Genomic DNA, 23,522 nt, shown 5'->3' with positions numbered 1-23,522 from the left:
AAGCCTCTGTACTTGTAACAGGGAGATGCATCGTTTTTATATTACAGAATGCATGTCAGGCCATTCCTTTTTCATAACAAAATAGTCATGCAACGGGTGTGCAAGTGTGTGCTACATATTGTGGCTCTTCCCATGTTTTGTCCTACCCCAGCACATCATTTGGTCAAACTTGCAACTTTACCTGCATCTCAAGTTGTGATGAAACTTGGTATGGGCTATCCAGAGCACCACTTCTTGGAGGTTTTATGTCCAGAACCATTTGGCTTGTTATGTTAATTGACACAGGTTCTAATATTTTCTCCACCTCTTACAGTATAATCATAACTTTTAAAGTACACAGATTTCTCATAAGTGTGCCTAACATGTTCTGACATAAAATAATGAAGCTTGTGATTTACCTTTTTCTAAGATTTGCCTTTTTTTCAAGCATGGCCATTGCTGGACCTCTGACCTTTCAGATGGACAGCCTGGTCTTATAAATTAGATTTTGAAGTAGAAATGTTGGGCCCAGTTCATAAAGCAGTCATGAGTTTTTTTTGTTTGTTTGTTTAAAAAAAAAAAGGCTTTTGCTGGCTTCTTTTTAAATAGAACACTTAATATCAAAAGTGTATATTGTTAATTTAAATATTATTAACAATCAAAATATAGTTATTTACTATAGTATTACAGTTTACTTCATACTTTGACCAAATCGCATGAGTGTTTCTTGTGACTTGACACTGAAGTGGGATGTCTGAATTTCAAGGCTTTTTGAAGAAATCTCATCCAACCTGATCCTCTTGTGATTGTAATGAATCAGTAAGTACTGACTGTAGACTTTCACCCTCTCTGGTCATTTCACCCTCTTCCAGTGGCATGCTTGGTTAGTAATTCATTCATAAATGTATTTATAATAAACACAGACCATTTAACCTACAGTATATCCAACAAAGTATTTAATCACAACCAGCTTACTAATCTAGGAATGGCATTTTATTCAAAGAAAAAGAAAGCAAGGATAGCAATTATAAAACGTTCCAATCATTTTACACATAAGCTCGGGTGTTATATTGTGTTTTCCATGAAAGGTTCAGTGATTAAAAGCAGTTCCCCTTTTTTCAGATGGATAGAAAAATGTAATTTGGGTACTATTTGAATATCTAAAAAAATAAAACACATACAAACATGTACACAGCTAGCAATAACCTAATATTTGCACATGCTTACTGCTTCCCTTGTTCAAAAATAAATTGATCAGGGTTTTTTTTTGTGTGTGTGTGTGTGTGTGAAAAATGAAACTAGACTCTAACAAAAAATATACATTAACAGTGATATATATAAAATAAGATTCTGGTGCATGTTATAAACAAACTAAAACTGATAATAAAGCAGTGCGGAAAAACAACACAATTCATTTTCAGTGATTTGTGAAGTTCATAAAAAAAACTCTTGAAAAAACAGAAAGAAAACAGCCATTCGGATGATGCACGGCCCATTCCGACTCGTCCTTTTCAATCATAGCACAACAGTAGTAAACAAAGGGCACTGAAACTGCAGTCTATAGTTTTCTGTGAAGGAGCGTTTCTGTTCAGGCAGGTTGCTGCTGGTACTGAGCTTCGGTGGCTGTGAAGAAGTCCTCCAGGACGCTCCTGAGATACTCGAAGGTCGGGCGATCCTCCGGTTTCTCTTGCCAGCTGAGATTCATGATGTCATACAGTTCCGTGGGGCAGGCTTCTGGACGGGGCATTCTGTAGCCTGTTTCTAGGTTTTGAATTACCTCCGGGTTCGTCATTCCTGGTGCAAAGATCAAATGCATTCATTAAAGATGAAATCAGCTCTCAGACATGTTAACCGAGTACACATCTGGTACACCAGTGTAGCCATTACCTATCCCCCTGCAGCACGCTGCCTCCATTGGACGTAAGGTACACCACATTTTCTTCAATGCAGTTTTATTTACTGATGTACACATATACTAGATGTTACACTTTGATGTGCTTGGAGTTTAGACATCATTCTGATTGCTCTGTTTAAAAAGTCACCAGGAAACAGAAACTGATATAAAATGAATCTAAACAAGAAGAAGAATATATCAAATAACTTATATCACGCACCTGTACCAAGATGCTGTTTAAGATTAGCCGGTTTGTTTAATTATTCCTATTTAACTATACATTATTGTAAAATACAAGATGATTTTCACCCCACTCTAGGTCCAGTAACAAGAAAGCCTACTTGTTGTAGAGCTGTTAGTGTAGGATGGGTACCCTACATGGTATGCTATATGTACTGAATACGCAACAGGCTTAAGTTGAATTACCTGGATAGGGAATCCGACCGTATGTAACTATCTCGGTGAGGAGTATTCCAAAAGACCAGACGTCCGACTTTATTGAAAAGGTGCCGAAGTTTATGGCTTCTGGCGCGGTCCACTTAATAGGGAATTTAGCACCTGAACCAAAAAAAAACAAAAAAAACAGAATAAAGGTTAACATATTTTCTTGTAAATTAGTAAAAGTGCAAACAAAACCAAGAACAGGAACAGGTTAAAAAATAAATAAATAAATAAACACAAGGAACATGGATGCAGGTGAGACTTTGCATTCTGATTCAAGGAGGGGTGTTCTGCCTGCATATGGGTGTTTTGACACTAGGGGGAGCTCTTGGACAAACTAATTACAGGTCTAAATACTGTGTCATTTAAAAGGCATAGATGTACACTACTTCAGGCAAACTAGAGCTGTGTTTTAATGCGTGCCCTATAATAGGAGAAAAGTGCCCTTTTCCTGCCACCTACCTGGGTGCCTGCTGGGCTCCCTGTAGTTTAAGAACTTTTTATTACATTTTTTTTTTTTTTTTTTTTAATAAATTCAGGCTAAAAATGTACAGTATGTAGCATATGATCTGTCTCAGGATTGAGAGAAAAGGGAGGAATCATGCAGAGATTGGTGTATTGAGGGGGAGGGGGGTGAATAAGCTACAGTTAAGGAGTGTTTTGTTTTTTATATAAGAAGTGCAGGTGCTGCTGCTGCCGGGTACAGCGCTCAGCGCTCAGCTCTGCAGCCAGACCTCAGCTACAGCTTGAAAAGTCTACAGTTGGCTGGAAGAGCATTCAGCAGCATTCTATGAGCTCTACAGAAACAATGTGGTATCCTGTGGTTTCTCACGGGGAGGGGGGGGGACAGGAACACTCCCCCCCCAAGCTCGCTTCAGACTTCCGGCTTCTTCTCACCACCCAGGGTCTGCTGCTCGCATCACAGAACAGCACGCACATATATATATACTCTTTATTTTCTGAAATAGCCCTCTGTGACATGCTGCTTTTCAATGCTGCTTCCCTGCCTAACAGTCTGGCATGCTTCCCTTGGCGTGTAGTACATTACTTATATGCACTCAAAACAGCAAATCGGCCCCTACATTAATAGTGTTCTGAGCGTACCTTCTCTTGCTGTGTACTCGTTGTCTTCAATGATCCTAGCCAATCCGAAGTCAGCTATCTTGCAGATTAATTCCTCCGAAACGAGAATGTTGGCGGCCCTGAGGTCACGGTGGATGTAGTTTTTCTTTTCAATGAACTCCATTCCCTCTGCAACCTTGAACAGAAAACCAAAGTGTCAGTCCGAAAGCCTTCCACAAGCCAGGACTGGCCTCAGACAATTGACTAGGCCCAGGGGCATACCAGGGGCCCAGCTGCCAACCCAAAGCTGACACGAGCATCGTGTATTATCACTGAAAAGTGTTCTCAGCACAATAGTAACATGTTTTATAGGTTGTAAATTATTTAAATTAAAGTTTTGCAATAATAAACCCCTGGCGTTTGTTTGTTTTATTACTAAATCTGTAATTGGTAGATTAGTCTCGATACTTGTGCTTGACATTTACAGACAGGCCCTTGACCCTCCTGACCAATAACCCTTGAATGCCTCTGCTTTTTTGACACTTTTTTTTTTTGTTATTGAATTTGTTGCAATATGTGTATTAAAACATTCGGACAGTAGGGGACCTTCTGACACAAATAGTGGTACTGGTAAAGATCTCAGTCATAAAAGCTTCACAAAGTCATGTGTGTCCACAGGTAAGGATGGTTCTGTGCTTTCAAATAAAATGATTCAGGCTGTAGCACTCACGAAAGGTGTGCCACGGTTTTGTATTAAGCTATGCGTTTTTATTTGAAAACAAGAAGTGTATAAGGAAGTAGCTTCTCTATAGATTCAAGATAAACAGAGGTCAGGATGTCATCAGAGTGACCATTCTGTAACCAACAGCTCAGCATCCCATTTCCCCATTGCACCCTTGCTAAATACAGCTCACAAACTCCTACAGCATTTTTTGTAGAACAAGACTGAGATAACGTACAAAGAATTACAAACTGTATGAAGTAAGAAAAGAAAAAAAAAACGTTTTTAACTTGTGTATATTTGGCAGATGTTTTCTTGAGCTGGGCTCTGATAACATAAAGACAGGAAGCCTCACAAGCCAACTACATTTTTATGGTTTTCATTTCTCATACGGCTTCACAAACGCGTCACGTGACTCCCTACAAATTCAAGCAGGACCACCTGTAGCTTGAATGTGACCCACTTTAAAAAACCCTGACACTGAAAATGTAAATTGAGAGCAGCTTACAGCATGTTAGCAAGAGCACTAGGAGATGACAGTGTTCTGAGGGTCTAATCCGAGTTTTTGTTATAAATAAAGTATGGGAAATCAACCAAGCATTGGTAAGGATTTGAAAAAAAAAATACACTACATCTTGTGTAAAGCAGAGCTGGCAATTCTAAAGCAAAAGCAATCCTTTTTAAGTTTACTGGTAGTTCCTGCGCACATTCTTATAACAGAAATCATTCAGCACAGTTTGAGCGGACTGAACCCTCCCAAACTGCACGGTAGCACATCTCTTACGACAATAAGGGAGAAGGCAGTCGCCAAGTCCACTCAATTCAATTTGAATGAATCAGTCATTCGGCTGGAGGCTGTACTTGCTGTGAATGCCTTTGTGACATTTGTTAACAGAAACTGTACCGTGTCCTGTTATCACAAGAGATTCCAAATGCCCTATAATTTAGCAAAATCCAAACAAATCCATGTTTTGGAAGATAGTTACTTTGTAGCAAACCACTTAATTACAGTTTGTTTTGCTCCCTACATTATGTAATCAACACACTGCATTAAAGTGCATTACATACAGTAGATTAATACAAGTGCAGATTAACTTTACTACAATTGCATTGCTTCAGTAAAGTGGTGCACGTTTAAAATCTGCGGTCCACTTTTCACCTGCTTCTGACAATAGATTTAAAGGTGTGTGGTCTTGCTTGCAGCAGAGCATGCTTTTGAACACAGGACTGTCATTTCTTGTCTCAGATCAGTGTCACATGATTTCTGTGGCGTTAGGAAGGGCACAAGCCATTTAGAGAAAGCTCTAAATCATTGTTGGAGAAACAGAATCAGAACCTTTCAGAGTGATTGTGAACACCCTCGTCCCCATTGTGGTCTTTTCTACGCTGCACCGGTGTCGTTTTTAAAATAGTTTTGCAATATTTTACTGCCACTTAAGCCCCCAGTGGAAATGTCAGATCTGTAGGTATTTCCTGTAACATGTTCTATCAGTAAAACAAAAATGCTATGATGAAAAAGGGGATCCCCTTTTTTAAAATCTATTTTGCTCTGTGAGTCATAATGGCAATTTGAGACTCATTGCTACAGTACGTGTAATTTTACACAATCAGACAAACTAAAGAAACATGGCAGTTTACTCACTTTTGATAAGTGGTGTGTGTTTGACTCGTATCCTCCTTTGTCTGGAAGTACGATTGAATAGCGTCAAGAATTCAAGAAAAAGCGCAGGTCCACTATACTGTTACTTTCTGCCCTAATCTGTGAATTCACCACAGGGATGCTTATAACAACCCCCTCACTCCATACTGTACTAAACATGCATTGGGCCAGCCTTCTCCTCCAATCCTCTCCCATTCCCCTCCACCGGTCTCAGCCGCAACAGGATTGTGCTCTTGCCATCTCCCTCACTCTCTACCTCTCATTGCCAGATTCTAAAGCTGCAGTGTTGAGTATGCAACTGGCACAAGGAGAAGTGCAACACCTTCCTCGAAACACCATCCACACTTCACACACCCGACCACGGTGACATTGACAGCACATTTTCTTTGTATCTCGTATGAGTTTTAATGATAAAGAAACTTGATTACTGTCTGCAAGGACATGACGTAGTACAAATCATGTCATCCTATTTCTCTGATAAACACGCAAAGCAGAGGCACAGCGCAGTAAAAGGATGCTATTATTGTATGTATGTTATGTATACAACAGAATGACCTGGTAAATTTCACAGTTCCAAATTGCGTGCCGTTGCAAAGCAGATACAGTGTTTGGTCTAAAGAAAGTAATTATCTGCAGTATTTAAGTTTAAACACACTTTCTTTTCCATGCATTGTACAAAGCTGTCTTTTACCAGCTTAAAAAGCCACCTGTTATTATTTAACAAGGGTAACTAGGGGTCACGATACATACAAAGAAGAAGAAAAACTATTGTGCACTTACCTGTGATGCCATGTCTATGAGTATATTCATGGTCAATTTCGAGCCTTGAGTAGTCTTGAGAAAATCAACAAGGCTGCCTGGAATTGAAGGACACATCGAATCACAAACTTAAAGTTTTAAAACAAATCATTACGACCAGTACTGCTAAAGATAGGCAGTCAGAATGCAAGTTCCATTTGCTGCATTTATCATTACTGTAGAAAGGCTTTGTTTGTAATGCATGCCCGGTAATGCGGTATACTATGAAATACATGACATATGGGAGTCTAAGTTTGTACTACAGCAACGTATCATACAGGGAAACGTTAACCAGTAAGTCAGTTTATGATGGTGCCAATAATATTCTGACACCATGGGAGAAAGAAAAGTTAGGGGTTGATTTGAACAACCTACTGCATACCATGCTGAGATAGATTATCAACAGCTGTGGCTTATCTATGTGGGGTATAGAATAAAAAAACAGCTGTGACTTAACTCTGTAGGGTATAGAATGATCAAATCAGCCCCCTTTTAATATGTTTTGAAGTCTATATCAAGTATATATATATATATATATGTTATTAATCCGTTTTTTTAATGGTATCCTATACGAATGAATACATTACCATGCACTTATTTTATATGATCAAGCTATATATATATATATATATATATATATATATATATACATTCTATAAAGATTTAAACCACAGTGTAAGAAGTTCCAAGAAGCCAGTGGGTGATGCATGAAGATAATCTAACACTCCAGTGAAACCCTGTGGCCGTGTACAAAAGCATGATCTCCAAACATGCTTTAATGACATGTAACCATTAAAATACAAACTCAATCACAGCGCAAGAAGACGTCCTACCAGTCTTTGTAGCGTAAGTGCTTTCTAAACGTAGCCGGACAAATACGGCACTGACACTAAACTAAATTCATCATATAGGCGTCAAAAATGCATCATATTTCATACAGGAAATGCCTAGAGACGACTGACTGCAATGTCTTCAGGAAAGGCCTTGAGACAGTGTTACTACAGACTAAGTGTTTTATGTTTTTATATATAGAACAGTCGGATAATAAACAGTGCAGATGCCAAGGTCAGGATAAGGTGGCGTGCCTCTGCTGTTCAGTTACAGTGTCCTGACCTTTCTAGTAACTAAGTAGTAACGGAAGACATAATGCTTTCTTCTGCAAGTGACAGAAATATAACGCCCGCTGCTTCCAGTATCTTCCTTTGCATTGCGGGAAATTATTTTTGTGGGAGCTCTTATGAGAAACAAAACTAAGCAGACAAATGTTTTCCCTTAATCACTGACCGCATTACCACCGACCGTGATAAAAAACAGTTAACAAACTTCTTTATAAAGTTAACTAACAATTGCATGCACTGTAAGATGTTTTTTTTAGGCTACAAAAATGTGCTCTTCGTATCTAAGTGGTATTTAAATCCACTTTCTTCTTCGGTGAACACTGAAACATCTCATTAGTCGTGATGTGCAGACTGTAAAGTGTGGCTAAGTGTGATTAATAAGATCATCATTCCTTCACACGCTCTAATTATTCAATTGAAAGGAAAGGTCTCAATTAAAAACCCTATTCATTATTAAATGCAGTTCAGAGATACCAAATATCACTGGTTTTAAAGGGTTAATGAGAACACTATACTCTGAACACATAAAAAAAAAAAAAATTCCCTTGGTTTAAAAATGGAAAACCAGCACTGGACTACATACCAAAACCTTGATTTGGGTTTATGTATAGGTTTGACCAGCAGTTTATCTATATATATCTGCATTTCTATTTCAGGGGCAGCAGTGACTTTCTTACTTACTTTTCCTGACAAGACAACTGAACCAACGCCTATTCTGACAATGGTCTCCTCTGCGTCAGTTCTGGAAACCTGCCCTACTTTAATTGCAGGATAGGTCAATAGGGGTTACATCACGAACAATAACAAAAGTGAATAACAAGTTCTTATTTTACACGGAGGACAGGATGGAACTTCCCTTTGTTCTAGACCTTGCATACCACAGGGAAATGTGAGTCAAAGGATTCAGGATGATTATAAACATGCACATGAAAACTGTTTCAAACTGCCACTCTTCCAGCGTCTTCCAGTGTTAAGGTAGAGATCTGTGACCTATGTGTGTGTCGTATTATACATTGTATTGACATTGACAAACTATCATGGAGTGTGTAATTGAATGCCAGCTTCAGTATATTTAAAGTGTATATTGTAAATACCATGCGGTATTGTCGAGCCTTATTATTCATACTTTAATTGTACATACAAGTGGACCAAGAGTGTCACTGAAGAAGCAGGGTGTGGGGTATAATGACCTCGCTCATCACTACAATCAATCAGTGGAGCGTTCAGTATCCTACTTTAAACCCCATGGTGTATTAACAACCAGTATCTTTGCATTAACACCCTGGCCAACATGCATCGCCCGCTAGATAACTCAGGTTGGGCCCATTTTTTTATTGGTGCGACAGGGTGGAGGCTGAGCGTGAACCACAGCCGATCCAAGAGTCTTAACCACAGTGCAAAAGGCTCGTCTGCATTCTTGGTTTTAGAGTTTTTAACCTCATCTCACCGACGGGACGGAATCTGTAACAGCACTGTGACAGCACTGCCGGTTACACTGGCAAAGACTGTTTTTCTTTGTCTGTTTTATTCGTTCTGTTATTGGGCGCGTTTCAAAAGCTGCTATTTGAATATCGGTGCTATAATTCATATGTAATTCTAGGGGTTAGTTGCCAGGAGAAGCAGTTCAATGCGTTTCAAAGACAAGGTGAGAGTTTTTTTTTTATATGTGTCCATATGAGGCGGCCATGCATGAGATGGTGGACTTGTAGTTACCGTTCTCCATGAACTCAGTGATGATGTAGATGGGCTCCTCTGTCACCACGGCGTACAGGCGCACCAGTTTGGGGTGCTGCAGCTGCTTCATCAGGTTTGCCTCGGCCAGGAAGGCAGCAGGAGACATGGTGCCAGCCTTCAGACTCTTAATGGCAACCCTCCGGTCGTTGTTGTACAAACCTGCAAGCGAGGACAGGAGATTAAAAGTGGATACAATCGCCCTGTCCTTTCTATAACGCTTTCATACAGGAAAAAATTAATAATAGCCGGGGGAAAAAAAAAAAAACATCTGAAGGATTAAAAAAAAAAGATTGTGAATTAGAATTACAATAAAATACAATCAAATCAGGTGGGTTGTGATCAAATCAAAAAGGCCACCTGGAGTAAAGAATAATAGGAATATTGTTTGTGTCACACCACGTTGCTGTTCTTTTACAGAATTCTGTGGCCGGCGGCTTCTTCTGAAGTCTGTTTCTTTAAACAACGTTTGCTTTTGCTGAACATTTCTAAAGAATATAATGTGGTCGTTGTTTATTTTCATTTCTTTGGAGACGTTTCTTTCGGAGAAGCGAAGCTCATGCTCTGTAAAAGTGGAAATTGTGAAAAACTAGATATTTCCATTTTAATATTTAAAACTGAGCTTTGTTGTGCCAGTGCAAAGGAAGTGATGCTGAAATAAAGATATACAACGTACTGTTTTTAGCCCAGATAGTGAGTGTTTTATGGTTCAATTGCTCTCCAACCTAATAAATAAGAAGGAAATGTCCATCTATGCTTGCAGCCTGAAGGTTAAAGAAGGGCTCGACTGTTTGTCAGCTCAATATGATGTATATCTTTTGGTATACCATGTCTTTGAGGGTGTGTAGTAATGTATATGTAATGGTTTATTGCACAACGACCACACACACCCTGTCTAGAATGAATATCTTACTTACAGTACTCACTCACTAACCAATGTGATTCGTCTCTGCGGTCATTATCTCATGGTATTGATAGCCAAGCTAAAGCAGGCTTGGTGAGGGCACGGTTCATCAATTACAGCCACATTGTATTTACTGTGTACCAGGAAAAGAGAACTGAGAAAGGGGTTTGTTTTAATCAGCGTTGTCTAAATGCAGCCGACGCTCTTTAATTCTATTGATACATGGGGATTTATCGAGCTTTAAACGCAATACACAACATGGTGGAGGGAGGTCCCTGGTAGAGCAGGTTAAGGAGTTTCAGTGTGGCAGATCCTGCTTAGATCCTGTTCTCAGTCACAAAGATGGCCGCTGGCTCTGTATCTGTGTAAACAGGCGCAGCAGTTCTCTATTTCGAAAGCATCTCACTTCCATAGTGCTTCAGTTTTGTAAATGTCAGCAGCACAGTAACGTAACAATACAACCACAATACAGCCCTTCACCAGCACTTCACAGCTTGATGTTATCTTTGATGAACAAACACGTTTGACAAGCAGCACATGGCTACCACACTGCTGCATGCTGGGTATTCTCGGGTTCTAATACTGCGGTCAACTAGGGTCTTCAAACTGGCCAAGCCAAACAACTATATCTGGTGCTATATCAGTGTTTTTCTAATTAATACTGCAAAGTAATTGCTTAGGAATCTGCTAATTGGACAGAATAGTAATTACATGCAGAAATGCAGAAAAAAGTGTTTAGCTTGTCTAGTTATAGTGCAGTTTTCATTAGTACTTCCAGGTTTCACTTTTTTTTAATAAACTAAAGGGGTTGGATGGGTTACCTAGCTATATTATTGATGCTGAATCGATTGGATCCTTTAAGATCCATCAGCTACTGGGAAACCGGACGAGCACTGATGGGCCAAACTGTCTTACGTTCTTATGTACGCAAGATTCCATACACTCATCATTTGAATCCTTCGAGAGGAAAGTCACCTACCCATCCAGACCTCTCCGAACTGGCCGGCCCCCAGTTTACTCTCCAGTTTCAGGGTCTCTCTGGGGATCTCCCACTCGTCCTGCCACCAGGGTTTCTGAGGCACGCGGTTCTGGCAGTGCTTCACCAGCCGCGTGCAAAGCCCGTCACAGTTTTCTGCGCAGTCGGGGAAGGTGGGGGGGGGGGGGGGGGGGCAACAGGGAGTGAAGGACAATTAGAACAAGCCAGTTTTCACTCACTACTCACCTTAACAGCAGCAACTTTAGCCTTTCATGTATTTCTACATCGGTTTTGGAACATATAACATTTGTTTTATGGTGTGCTGGCTGGTGCATTCCTTGCAAAGGGTGGCTGCACTGTAGATTATTTTACTGTACTAAAGTTTTGCTTTTGTAAAGTGAATGTGGCTGTTTCACTAAATGAAAGTTTGTTATAGGAGTCTGTTATATTTTATTGCAAGGTTGTCTGAAGTTAGACCTTCCACTCCTGGTCTTTGTTCCAACCCTGTTCTAAATCGTTTAATTGAACCGATTAAACGTTAGATATCAGCCATACAGTCCCTGAATACTTACGCATATAATGCTGCACGAGTTCTGTCAGGTTGTTGAATCCTATCCTTGGCGTGATGTAGTACCCGCCATTGTCTAGATTGCGAATCTTGTAGTGCTTGACGATGTCTCCTTGCTCTTGGTCAAAGTCTCTCACGGTCAGGGAGTAGGAGCCTGGAGATGGAATTAAGTAAACCGTCGCCAACGGATAATATATCAGTATTATGAAATGGATTTTAATAAAAGGCGTTTATAAACAAAGGCATACATTTTGATATAATTTGTTCTGGATAAAAGGCTTGTCAAATTCTGCGTTTCACTGGAGTAGTGTTTGATGGCCTTGGTTTATGTGTAAAATGCACTTGGGTACACCTTTGTGAGTGCACTTGAAAAGGAACTGTAGTTAATAAAGAAAATGTCAGATTAAACCGGCACATTTCTGCATATATGATATAGAGTTTGGTTGCATTTTAGAAGAGATCTAGCTGTTCTTGTAAACAGTATCACGTTTTTTAAACATCAGTTTTTCTGATTCATACATATCGTTTTTTTCATCCATTACAGTTAGCAGCGTCGCATCTCTCAGTACCTTTGGAGGTTTCGCTCTCTCTGATCATGAAGGAGCCCTGAGTGTTTCCCGGAGCCAGAAGCTGCCGTGCAGCATCAACTCGGGAGATATCTTTAAAGAACCACCTTAAAATAAAAAGACCCAATTAGTACTGACTGAGGAAAGTTCTGTTCATCTGTGTTAAGAGGTGGTGGTACTGCTTATTTAATTTATTGCTACATAGCATCAATACAATGAACTGCATTGGATTCAATTAGAGCAGGCTGGGTGCATGTATAGATGGTTTTATAAATAAAGATATATGGATAGAGAAGTACAGGGAGTTTGCTAGGTCAGTGGTTGAGTTTTGGCCCTGGAGATGGTAGCTACTGAGCCACCAACTTCGGCAGCATTTGATATTCATCTCCTTTCTCCCACACAAGTACACAGATACCTAAACCGGAACTTCCAACTCTTTCTAGGTAAAATAAAATGTGCTGCACTCACGGTTCAGTCTCCATGGTGTCCAGCTTTGCAACGAAGTTATGAGGAACAAAGCCTGTCTTCCCAGTCGCCAAAGACTGAGCCATAAACCACTCCCCTCCATCCCTGGCAATGAAATAAAAGCAGTTTAATTGTATTCATTATATCGGGTTCTGTTTCATGCAGATTGTAGCTTAATGACTTGTCAAAGTGTTGCCAGCTAGCTTACTTGCTTAGGATTTTCAGCTTTTCTCCTTTTTGGAAGCCCAGGTCTTCACTGTGAGTGGGTTCGTAGCTGTATGTCGCTACGACCAGGTTGTCTGAAACGCAAAGACAGAAAATAATGATAATAAGGAATGAATGAAGTACCTTTACTTCTGCATTGGGATGATTCCCCAGTCCCCATTACTAGTCACTAGGGTTTTACACCCTGTCCCCTGAGAATCAACACAAGCACCAAGGTATTTCTAACCCAGCCCTCCCTTGTCACTGACACCTCGACTGACCTTAAAAAAAGTGTACTGCTTTATATATTGGTCAAAAGCTTAGCAAAGCGTTGAAATTGTAAAGCTTCGAAATGGTGTTGTAAAAGCATGGTAAACCCACAGGCACTCGAGGTAAATCACGGAAAAGCATGGTAACGAGTGGTAAAACTATAGTAAAGTGTGGTAAATGGTTGTAAACTGCAAAATTACTGTGTACGTTTACTACAGCGAACCTTTATGCAGGTTTTGTGGTTGTTTTCCAATATTTTTTACCCCTAAAAACCTTGAGGGTCAAATAATGACTTTGAAAAGTCATTACCATTAACCTACTTCACGGAGACCATAACTTGAACTTTGACTAGAATAAAGCTAACTAAAGAGGGTGCATGTTGCTATTTTAACAAGCTGGTGCTTAACGTAGCAACTGAAGCACCTGGATACTGTTTTTATTTGCAATAAAAGCACATCTTTGACTTACCAGGAAGAGGAGATCCGGGCGGAGTGTATTTTTCATACAGCACCAGTGGATCCCTTATATCCGTGCTGATTGAGTACTAAAAGGAGAAATTTGAAAGAGTATCGTTGAGCAGTTTTGTATCATGATTATTTCAACTGGTTTCAGTTAACAATAGGCAGGTTTCATGGCCTTGTGTCACAGGGTAATGGATCAGAAATAGACGAGAAGCAGTTTGTCATGGAATTTGTCATTCATGAGATCATTTTTACTTCACTGGAATTTTACAAAGAAAAATCGTATTTGGTTTCTTATGAAATTCCATTTGAATTCCTGCCTGCCACCAGTTACAGGAGAGTGATACAGTGCTCCTACTTTCTATCACTGTCACACCTACTGAAAATAACTAAATCTGACAGCAATTAATTAGTGTGAGGCATTTATACAAGACTTGTGCAATGTATTGTCAACATGGCCTGACAGTGAATTAACCCAATTAGTAAATCATCGAATGGTGAAATATGGAGAGAGCACTGTCTTTTTTTAACACCTCAATGTAGTCTTGTTCCACTATAACACTATAACAGTACTTTAGAGATGTGTTATCAAAAAGTGCCATTTCCGAGTAGCACTTTAAAATAACTCTGAGCCGCAGCCCATTGCAGTCACTATAATGGTTAAACTTTAAAATACTGCTCTGTAATGATTGCAGATTGGTATGATTTTAATCAGTTAGTAAATTGCTTATTCTACTTGCAGCTGTTTTTAAAGTTATTGTCAGAACTAGAAAATACATTGCAAAACAACTGCAAAGCACTGTTATTTAGATCCCATGAAAGTCACTAACATAAATAAATGCAGACATTCATGACCGTGATCTTTAACTGTAACCCATTTCCTTTCTATATTTGGAATATATGTCTGTGGTTCAGTTATAGCTTCCCAGTTAGAGTATTTTAGATAAATCTACCTCAGTCACAATTGTCTTTCTGAATCATTCTGTTAAAGAGAGTAATGGCTTCTTAAGACTTATTTGGTTCCGGGATGTAACACAACAATCAGTGTGCATGCTCAAATTCAAGTTTTCTAAAAAGTGCTATTTTTGGAAAGTCTTGGAACAGCTAATCCTGTCAAAATACCCTGACGCATTCTCTGAAGGCTGTGTTTTGGGATCTGATTTACTTTTCAAGAAGGCAATGTAATTATTGCGTGCATGCAAACATGAACTAATCTTCATGTTTGTTTGCAAATGTTTGCAATTCCAAAAGTAGTGGAAAATAATAATGAGTTGGCCTCAATTGTAGTCTTTAAAAGGGGTTGACAAAGTTAACCCTAGAAAATACTTTAAGCACAGCACAGAAACCAGGACCAGAGAACAGAGTTGGAAAGTAGAGACGGGCTTAAGAGAGACTTCTTTACACAGAGAGTGGTAAGGGTATGGAATGGGTTACCTTGCCACATTGTTACTGAATCACTGGGATCCTTTAAGACCCTTCTTGACAACGTTTTGAGATCAACCAATAGTGGAAAACTGAGGAATACTGATATTCTTATGTAAAATTCTGACAATAGTTATCCAATTAGGAAGAAGAGGATGCATAGTCAGTATAATTTCAGAGCTTCATCTAATTCCTGTTTTACAGCAAAATCTTAATGCGTTCTCTGTTTGCATGGTATTCACTTTGGGTTGGAGTGTGCTCATGTGCTCCGCAGATCCTTAGGTTTGTTTGTTTGTTTGTTTGTTTGTTTGAGGAAATCGGCTTGTTTTGTAATCCGATTTCATGTGCCGTGTAAACATAGTTAGTCACTAAGTTGGCAAACAGCTGAACCCGTTTTTTACTAGATTTTAAGGTGGGCCTGATATGGCCAGGTTTAGAATGAGAAGCAAAAATGAAATGAATGTTATCAACAGATGGAAGCCCCACCCGTAAGAAATGTAATGTGGCACATTTGCCAATGAAGTAATCTTGTAAAGGAATAAAAACATTTACAACAATTATGACCTTATGGGCTTGGCACATTTCAGACATCAAGCTCAAAACAAACCTATTCGACTACAACCCTCAGTAACACTCAGCTGAATCGTAGTTTACACAGATGTGCATGAACGACTTTGTATATCAAGAACCAACATGTGTGTAACTACCCTAAAACAACATAAAGAAAACCACCTAAAACCCGAGCTCCACCACATGTTGCCAACGTCACCTGTCAGCAGCTCTCCTATCACAAATGGATGTCCAGTATTTTGAATCCATACCTGCGGCTTGACATCTGGTTTAATAGGGCAGTTACAGTGCTCGCAGTATTCATCGATGTTCTCTACCCAGTCGTCATCGTACTCTGAACTGCTACAGCCCATGGTCTCTGGAAGGGAAAAAGAAACTTTAATGTTACTGAAGTGGACAGTCTTTAGGTTTATATGAACCCCAGAACCCTACCCGGGGGGTTTTAACAGAGAAAATCGACTGGCAGCAGACTTTTGGTGGTTTCTTATTACCAGGACAAATTCTACTGCTGGTAAAATAAACCATCAACTGCTGAGGAAACCTTAAGTTCAGAGAACTATAAATGGCTGGTTATATTAAAAATGTGTTTTGTGCAGCTACTGTCAGCAGCGATATCAGCTGCGTTAGTGCCAGTAACATCCTACTGGTAGTAACATCAATGGTCTCTATTTCTGATTATTTGGAAATCCTTGTAAAATCATTCCTGAAGTTTGATGTATAAATCAGCTGATCTTTTTTGTTATTTGAGGATTACAAAAGCAAAGGCACAGTGAAACATGGCACGAGTGTTACAGTATACGACGCGACGTGAAAGCATGGGAAACACATTGTAAACTGCAAAATTACGAGCTACATTTACCATAGTAGCCTTTTTTATATGGGAAAGGGCATTTCATTCAGTCAATTAGGAATGTGCTGGGCAATACAGATATAGCATTTGCTCATCCTCGGTACTCCCAAAGGAACTGGTTTTTGTTCCAACAAGGAAACTAAATGTTTGCTCTAAACATGCACTGTTTTCCAGAGCACACTATAAGACAGCACTTACAGCAATAGAAATAAAATAAATAAATAAATAAATGGACCACTGTGGGAACTTGATGAAGACCACTGGGTTAGGAAGTTTGAGCACCACTGTCACGAAGCATAAGCACAATCTTAATAAAGATGGTCTGCAAGGATAGATTTCTAACATTTCTTTCTGTTTTATTCAGTGGTTGTATGTTGGCATTAGCTAATCCATAAGTAGGTCTCCGTTCTAGAAGGCTCTCCTGTAAAATCAAAGTGCATGAAATAAAAAACAGTGCCCTGCTATATGTATTTTCCCTGGTTTTATGAAGCAGGGAAAGAGTTTAATTATAGTCATAGAATATTATTGTGACATTCTCCCTGTAAGCTAAAATGTGGATGCATTTACTGTAGCACTGCTATTGGTGGTGGCATGCTGTTTTGCCTTGGCAGCTATTTTCTTATCATACTTGGTAGTTTATTTATCACAAGGCTGTTTTAATTGACAGCAGCATGGATAGTCTGATGTATTGATTATAAAGATGATGCTATAATGATGGCTGCACAGGCTTGTCATCAGCACCAGGAATTTCTGTGTTTAAAAAATCCCGTCTGGTATCTGCAAACGCATCAGTGGAAGAGGCTGGCTGTAGGTTCTCTGAAATGCAAATCAGATGGAACGTGTTAAAAAAACATGTTTTTCATTCCGGAACACATCCGTGCCGAGTGCTGTGTTGGCTGTTGGAAAGCATTACATGTTTTTGCATAGAATGATAAACATTAGATAGGAATTTCCAATCTTTATATATATATATATATATATATATATATATATATATATATATATATATATATATATATATATGCATAACCTTGTCATTATATATATAATGACAAGGTTATGCATATACCGGATTTTAAAATGGTTTAAAAACATCATTGTGTTCAGATAGCCGGTGAAAGGTTTAAGTTGAGTTCTGTTTTCAATATAATCACTGTTTTTGTTGTCGTAAGTAGATATTCTTTGGTTTGAGTTAGGCTGTAATGATGGCCTCTAATGCCAGCAGCGGCAATACCAGATTTTATTTTGAAACTTGTACCTTCAATTATACTTTTCAAGCCGAAACATAGGACAAAAAGGTTACCAGTTTGTAAAAATGATTTTATTTATATTTTCAGTTGCCTCCTAAAATTGGCTGATATTTTCCTGAACTTCAGTCGTCAGTTGTGAATAATTCTACATTTATTACCAGTCATTTTATAGAAGAACCCAAATGCTAGCGATTTACCATCATTTTAATGTTTTATGTTTTATATTTTATATTTGGTTATTAGCAAACAATATATTAGGCAGATACTAAGTAAACATGTTTTGAGTGTGTTTGATGAACATGTTAAAGGATTTTATGTTTAACATGTAACTGGAAATAACGCAAATTGTTCCGATCTTAAATTATGCGATTCTTCATTGCTTCAATTTTCTGTCATGACGTACGGTTTTGTGAAATATATAAATTATGTTTTGACAGCGCTGATGAAAACCAATTGAAAACCTTCCTAATAATATATATATATATATATATATATATATATATATATATATATATATATATAATTAATCTCGAACTACTAGTGTTTTCTGCAATCACTTTGCTCAAAAGATAATTGGATATTTGGTAAAAAAAAAAAAATAATAATAATAATAATTACCATATTCTATTATGGTAAATGAATAATTAAAAAGAAAGTAATTGTAGGACCTATGTGAGCCCATCATACTATATTTTTGCCAGAGATCCTCAATATATTTCTCACATTACTTCCATTGCCTCACTTCTAAATTGTTTTATAAACCTTTTTTTTTTACTATGAAGACTTTTCTTTATTTGTTTTTACTAGGGCCGCCATCTTGTTTTTTTGGCAGCCTAAAGTCCCACGTAGAACAGTCACATTTATAGATCATGAAAGACAAACAACAACAGCTCTGTTGTATCTTTGAGACGCGATCTGTTGTCTAATGGAACACTGACAACAATGGCACTTGTTGCTGGCAACAAATCAGGCCAGAAACAACACATTGTTCAGAAATTACAAAATTCATGCACAGAATCTGGACCATTGAATGTTTGCTATTAGAGACCGACAACCTACACTACGTGGGGGAAAAAAAAGTATTCTGTTTGAATTCATATTTCTACTGGATTATATATTTCCAAAGCTATACGCGTGCTACTTTATAAAAGTATAACGTCTGGTTTTAAGGGTCTTTAATCACCCTGTAATTACTGGGTTTAGGGTTTACCCAAATTGCCAAAGCGTCCATTCTTCTGAATTGGCCCATGGCTGGCCTTAACTCAGAATGTTAATGCCAATTATAGCTGCTAATATGTCAATAACTGTGTTTAAGTTCACTGTGATCTGTAACGTATATCAGAATGTATGGCTGTATTTTTAAAGTGTTCTTTTAATTTATCAGTGTTTGAGTTTAATTATTGCATAATTATACTATGTATGGATTAACAATCGATTCTAAAACCATTTTCAATTAGTGAATGCTATGATAGGTGAATATCGCCATCTGTCATTTTAAATAATGTCTATGGCTATTATCCAGCGTCTGTTTTAACTGTCAAAACGTGCTGTGTTTTGTTTCTTGTTTTGTTTCAATAAATAATAAAAGGTTTTTAAAACAAAATGCAAGAGGAGTCTGATGCATAATATTAGCGGTCAAGTCTAAAAGGAGAAGAGATTTTTGTGTGTGCGACCAACCTCGTCTCTACAAGCATCATCGAGCAAAGTATACATGGTTTATATTTCATTGCTGTTAACTATTTATTAACTCTGTAGAGACATTAATATATGCAGTACTTGTCTACAGCTGTTTTCTATAATATTGTACTTGAAATATTCGTTCTATGGGGAAAATGGCATAACCGTGAGCCGAGATTTGAAGACGTGAATAATACACATTATTTTTTTCTGTAAACGTTTAGGTTAAAACAGGAGAAGCTAACAAACATAATCTAATTATTTCTTCAGTTTGTTCTAAAATACCTAGAATGCCTATGTTTCCATTTCAGGGCACTCCTCTCCCTGAAACTGTACCTGCACATGCCACTGCATAACCCACTTTAGCTACTATTAATTATATGTGTAAGTAATTATTTTTATTTATTTATTTTTAAACAATAAAGTTGTGTTTACAATGTACTGGTAATTACCATGTCGTTGCAATTCAAGCCACTGTAGATACAGGTTTACCAATAGAAGACTAGGCACTATGAGTTACTAGGAGTCACAAGACTGGACTAAAATTGCTCTTTGTGAAATGGTGAGCCATACCTACTTTTAAACATATCAAACACGTAGCCAGAATGACTGGTCTCCCTAGGACAGCACTGAGGCTCAGTAGACTCCCATAAACATGTGTTGTATTTGGTTGCATTTCTAGGTTGTCAAGTAGTCCCAAATATCACACTATTGAAAATCCACGTTTCTTGTTATTTTGTAAATACAAATATACCGAGGATCCTGGTACTGTTACTTCAAATGAATGAGGCTGGCATCAGGTCTACCTGGCTATTAACCATTAAAAGACTGTCCCAATGGTGAAGTCTACCTACCTATTAACTAATGAAAGCTATTTTTGTTTTGGTTTGTTTTTTTGGGATACTTCAAATGAACTACAGTTTACATGGCTGCCTTTCATCAATAAAATGTGCTCTACTATCCCATAGGAATCTGAGATACCCCACACAGGGTACTGTGCGGCCCCCAGTCTCCAACAGCGTTGTGTTGAAGAGGACCCCTGAGAGCTTCCACTCTCATCTCTGTGAGTGACCTTGCCTCAGTCCTGCCCTGAACACCCCCTGCTATATAGCCTTGGGCCTCTCTCGAGCAGGTGTGGTGCGGTTTTGTTATGTAGATACGAGTGTCTAAAGTTGAGACCACAGCATCAGTGATGACTTTAAGACTGAAAACCATTACAATAAACCATTAAGGGTCTTTAAAATTGGATGCCAGTGTTGTTCCAGTCATTTAGATACTCTTTGCTTCGCTCAGGACCTCCATAATATGACCTATTTTGCCGAGTTACTGCTTCATTACTGGGTCTTGACATTTGTATTTGTATTTCCCATTTAAGTCTGTAGTATTGTGCATGCCTACAAAAAGGCAGGCAGGTATTGTGTCTTAACAGACCAAATTAACTCAAAGTTCACGCATTACTACTCTTTGGTTTGAAGGACAACTCTTAGTGAATAGTTTTATTTTTTTGTGTAAGGACTGAATTTTAGTTTTCATTTGATACGAATCTTTGTTTTTATCAGACCCATTTCTTTCTTTCTTTCTTTCTTTCTTTCTTTCTTTCTTTCTTTCTTTCTTTTTGGAGACGCTTTATTGTGTGTTTCATTAATAACCGCAACTACCTAAGAATTTTCACATGCTTTTGTACCGAAATCTTAAATTCATATTGGATTCGTATGACGTTAGCTTCAATTAATGATTATTAATTTAACAAGCTTTAATTCTAACATTTATTATCCACCTTGCGACTCTTGTTGACCATGGCTTTGTTCATGACAAACTCACTAATTACTCTGCCCTCCATCAAGAGTTTGGTCACAGGCTGGGACATATGAACAACCATGGATGTTTTACTAATCAATGCTTGCTTTATACAAATTCAAATATAAAATAAAATAAAATGCTCTAGAATTATCCATGTCCTTTGAATTTTTCTACAAATATAAACACAAACAATGATCCGAAAACAACTCTTAAATTCCCCACATTTCCATTGGAAAAATAATTTCTTATAGTATTCAACAGCCCATAATGTTGGAAACTATCAGATGCCTGTACGAATGTGTTTTTGGACACTAGTGGGTTATACAGTTAAAGGCCTCCACAAATATGTGATCATTACTAAATACAAACTTGCTTCTTACAAGGAAAAACTGTTTCGGAGCTTACCTTATATTTGTCAGTCCTGAAGATATAGGAACTCTACATTCTAACACCCAAACGACAAAGCAGACTGTTTTAGTTTCAATTCCCCATTGGAAAATAGATCCTGTTTTGTTCCTTAATACCGCTTGGTTTTGAAGCAGAATTTGGTCCCTTTTTTTAGCTTGGGTTTCTTGTCTCCCAGTGAGACAGTGAGTTGTCTTCTAAGCAGAGAATCTGTTTGTTAGTGACTCCTCATATACCACACAACTGCAACAGACAAAGTTTCCTGTCATTGGTGTGTCACTAACGTGAAATCTGGCCTGCAGCATCTCTCTGTTGCAGGTGTGACAGCTGTTCGGTTTTACGTTAGCCTTTATTCAGATTTGGGTTGAAATATCTTTCTTGCGTCTTTGTGTGTTTTTTCATTTGCTTTAGAAACCATGATTTTCATTTCCCGACAAGCTTTCTTTTTTTCTTTCTCTTTTTGACTTTCTACTAAATCTTCTGCTTAACTAGGGTTTCAGAACAAGCTCTGGGCATTGATATCACACACAGTGGACATTCCTGTTTGTTACCGAGTAAGAATACCTAATGCAGAGGATATTAATCAATTTTCCACCTGTTTTTTATCCATCACATTTGGCTGTTTTCAAACTAAACCACCAAAGTTTTAAAGACATCAGCCCTATGGTAATGACTAGTCTATTTAAAAAACCGCGTGGCTTGTAACTGTTTATAGCCCTTGAGCAGTAAAGAAATTATTTTGGTGGAAGGTCTTTGGGTTTCACTATTGTCTTCAACCGGAACCTGTGTAACAAGGTTGGACAGAGACTGGTTACTGCACACTGTCTAAGAGGCATGTGGCTCCTCCATCTCTTTACTCTTGAAGGTCGAAGAATGTTTATAAACTTCAGCCAATCAGGTTGTGAGAGGAGCGGTCATCATCATACAGTAGACTGAGCTGCAGAGTCTTGAAACTGGGGCTGGTTTAGTTTGAAACAGACCAATGGGTCAGATTCTCACTGCTGTTTACTCCAAAACGTCGTTAGCGTGGTATTTTCACAAAGTAACAACACACCCGAAAAAAAATTACCAAATCAGAAATAAACAATCACATATCTCATTTAGGGGCTCGGGAGTATAATCCAGAGATGTTTTTTTATTCATTTTTAGAATTGTAAATCATATTGGGGTTTTTTTCTCCATCAGACAAAAATAATGTTAGTGATGAGTCATTGTATTTATCTTGCTCTTATTGTATTACTTGTACTGTAACACTTGAAATGTATTTGCTTACGATTGTAAGTCGCCCTGGATAAGGGCGTCTGCTAAGAAATAAATAATAATAATAATAATAATAATAATAATGATCTGAAGTAAAGCTTTGAGAATCTAGTCCAATGTGTTGTGATACTGGCCGGTACAAGAGTTTCTGTAATATTAATTAACTTTAGATTTTCTCAAACTCACAGAAAACTAAGTGGTACACTAACAGAAGTAATTTAGATAAACACACACGCACACACCCATAGCTCTTTCCCTTGTTCTGATCTTATTGTGTGAGATCTGGTGCTCAGAGTGCATGAAACCAAACGCGTTTTGTTGCGGTTTTTCAACTGCACCCAGACAGGAAGCCCAGCAGTATGTAGTGCTGGAAAACAATGCATCTACCAGCTTTCAAATTGTACCAGAAAGGTTGTTTTAAACAAAACAATGGAAATGTCTTTTTTTATTTTTTTTATTAATTTGATTAA

The 23,522-nt window shown here is 38.2% G+C and overlaps 1 protein-coding gene across 1 annotated transcript; it reads right to left on the bottom strand.

Annotated features, from left to right (window-relative positions):
* Positions 1-917: 917 nt before the first annotated feature.
* LOC117414135 (proto-oncogene tyrosine-protein kinase LCK-like) lies at positions 918-22,284 on the bottom strand. The gene is made up of 13 exons (XM_034023873.3): positions 21,793-22,284; positions 16,062-16,168; positions 13,826-13,901; positions 13,092-13,182; positions 12,887-12,988; positions 12,422-12,525; positions 11,857-12,006; positions 11,288-11,440; positions 9,387-9,566; positions 6,538-6,614; positions 3,419-3,572; positions 2,300-2,431; positions 918-1,773 (listed from the first exon to the last, which is right to left on the bottom strand). The coding sequence occupies exons 2-13, from the start codon at positions 16,161-16,163 to the stop codon at positions 1,568-1,570; spliced, it is 1,527 nt and encodes a 508-aa protein (XP_033879764.1). The 5' UTR covers positions 16,164-16,168; positions 21,793-22,284; the 3' UTR covers positions 918-1,567.
* Between the last annotated feature and the right edge of the window lie 1,238 nt (positions 22,285-23,522).

Source organism: Acipenser ruthenus, chromosome 25 (assembly GCF_902713425.1).
Source record: "Acipenser ruthenus chromosome 25, fAciRut3.2 maternal haplotype, whole genome shotgun sequence".
In the NCBI taxonomy this organism is placed as follows: Eukaryota; Metazoa; Chordata; class Actinopteri; order Acipenseriformes; family Acipenseridae; genus Acipenser; species Acipenser ruthenus.
Note: the sequence above shows the minus strand (reverse complement) of the source record. Positions and strands in the feature narration are given on the sequence as shown.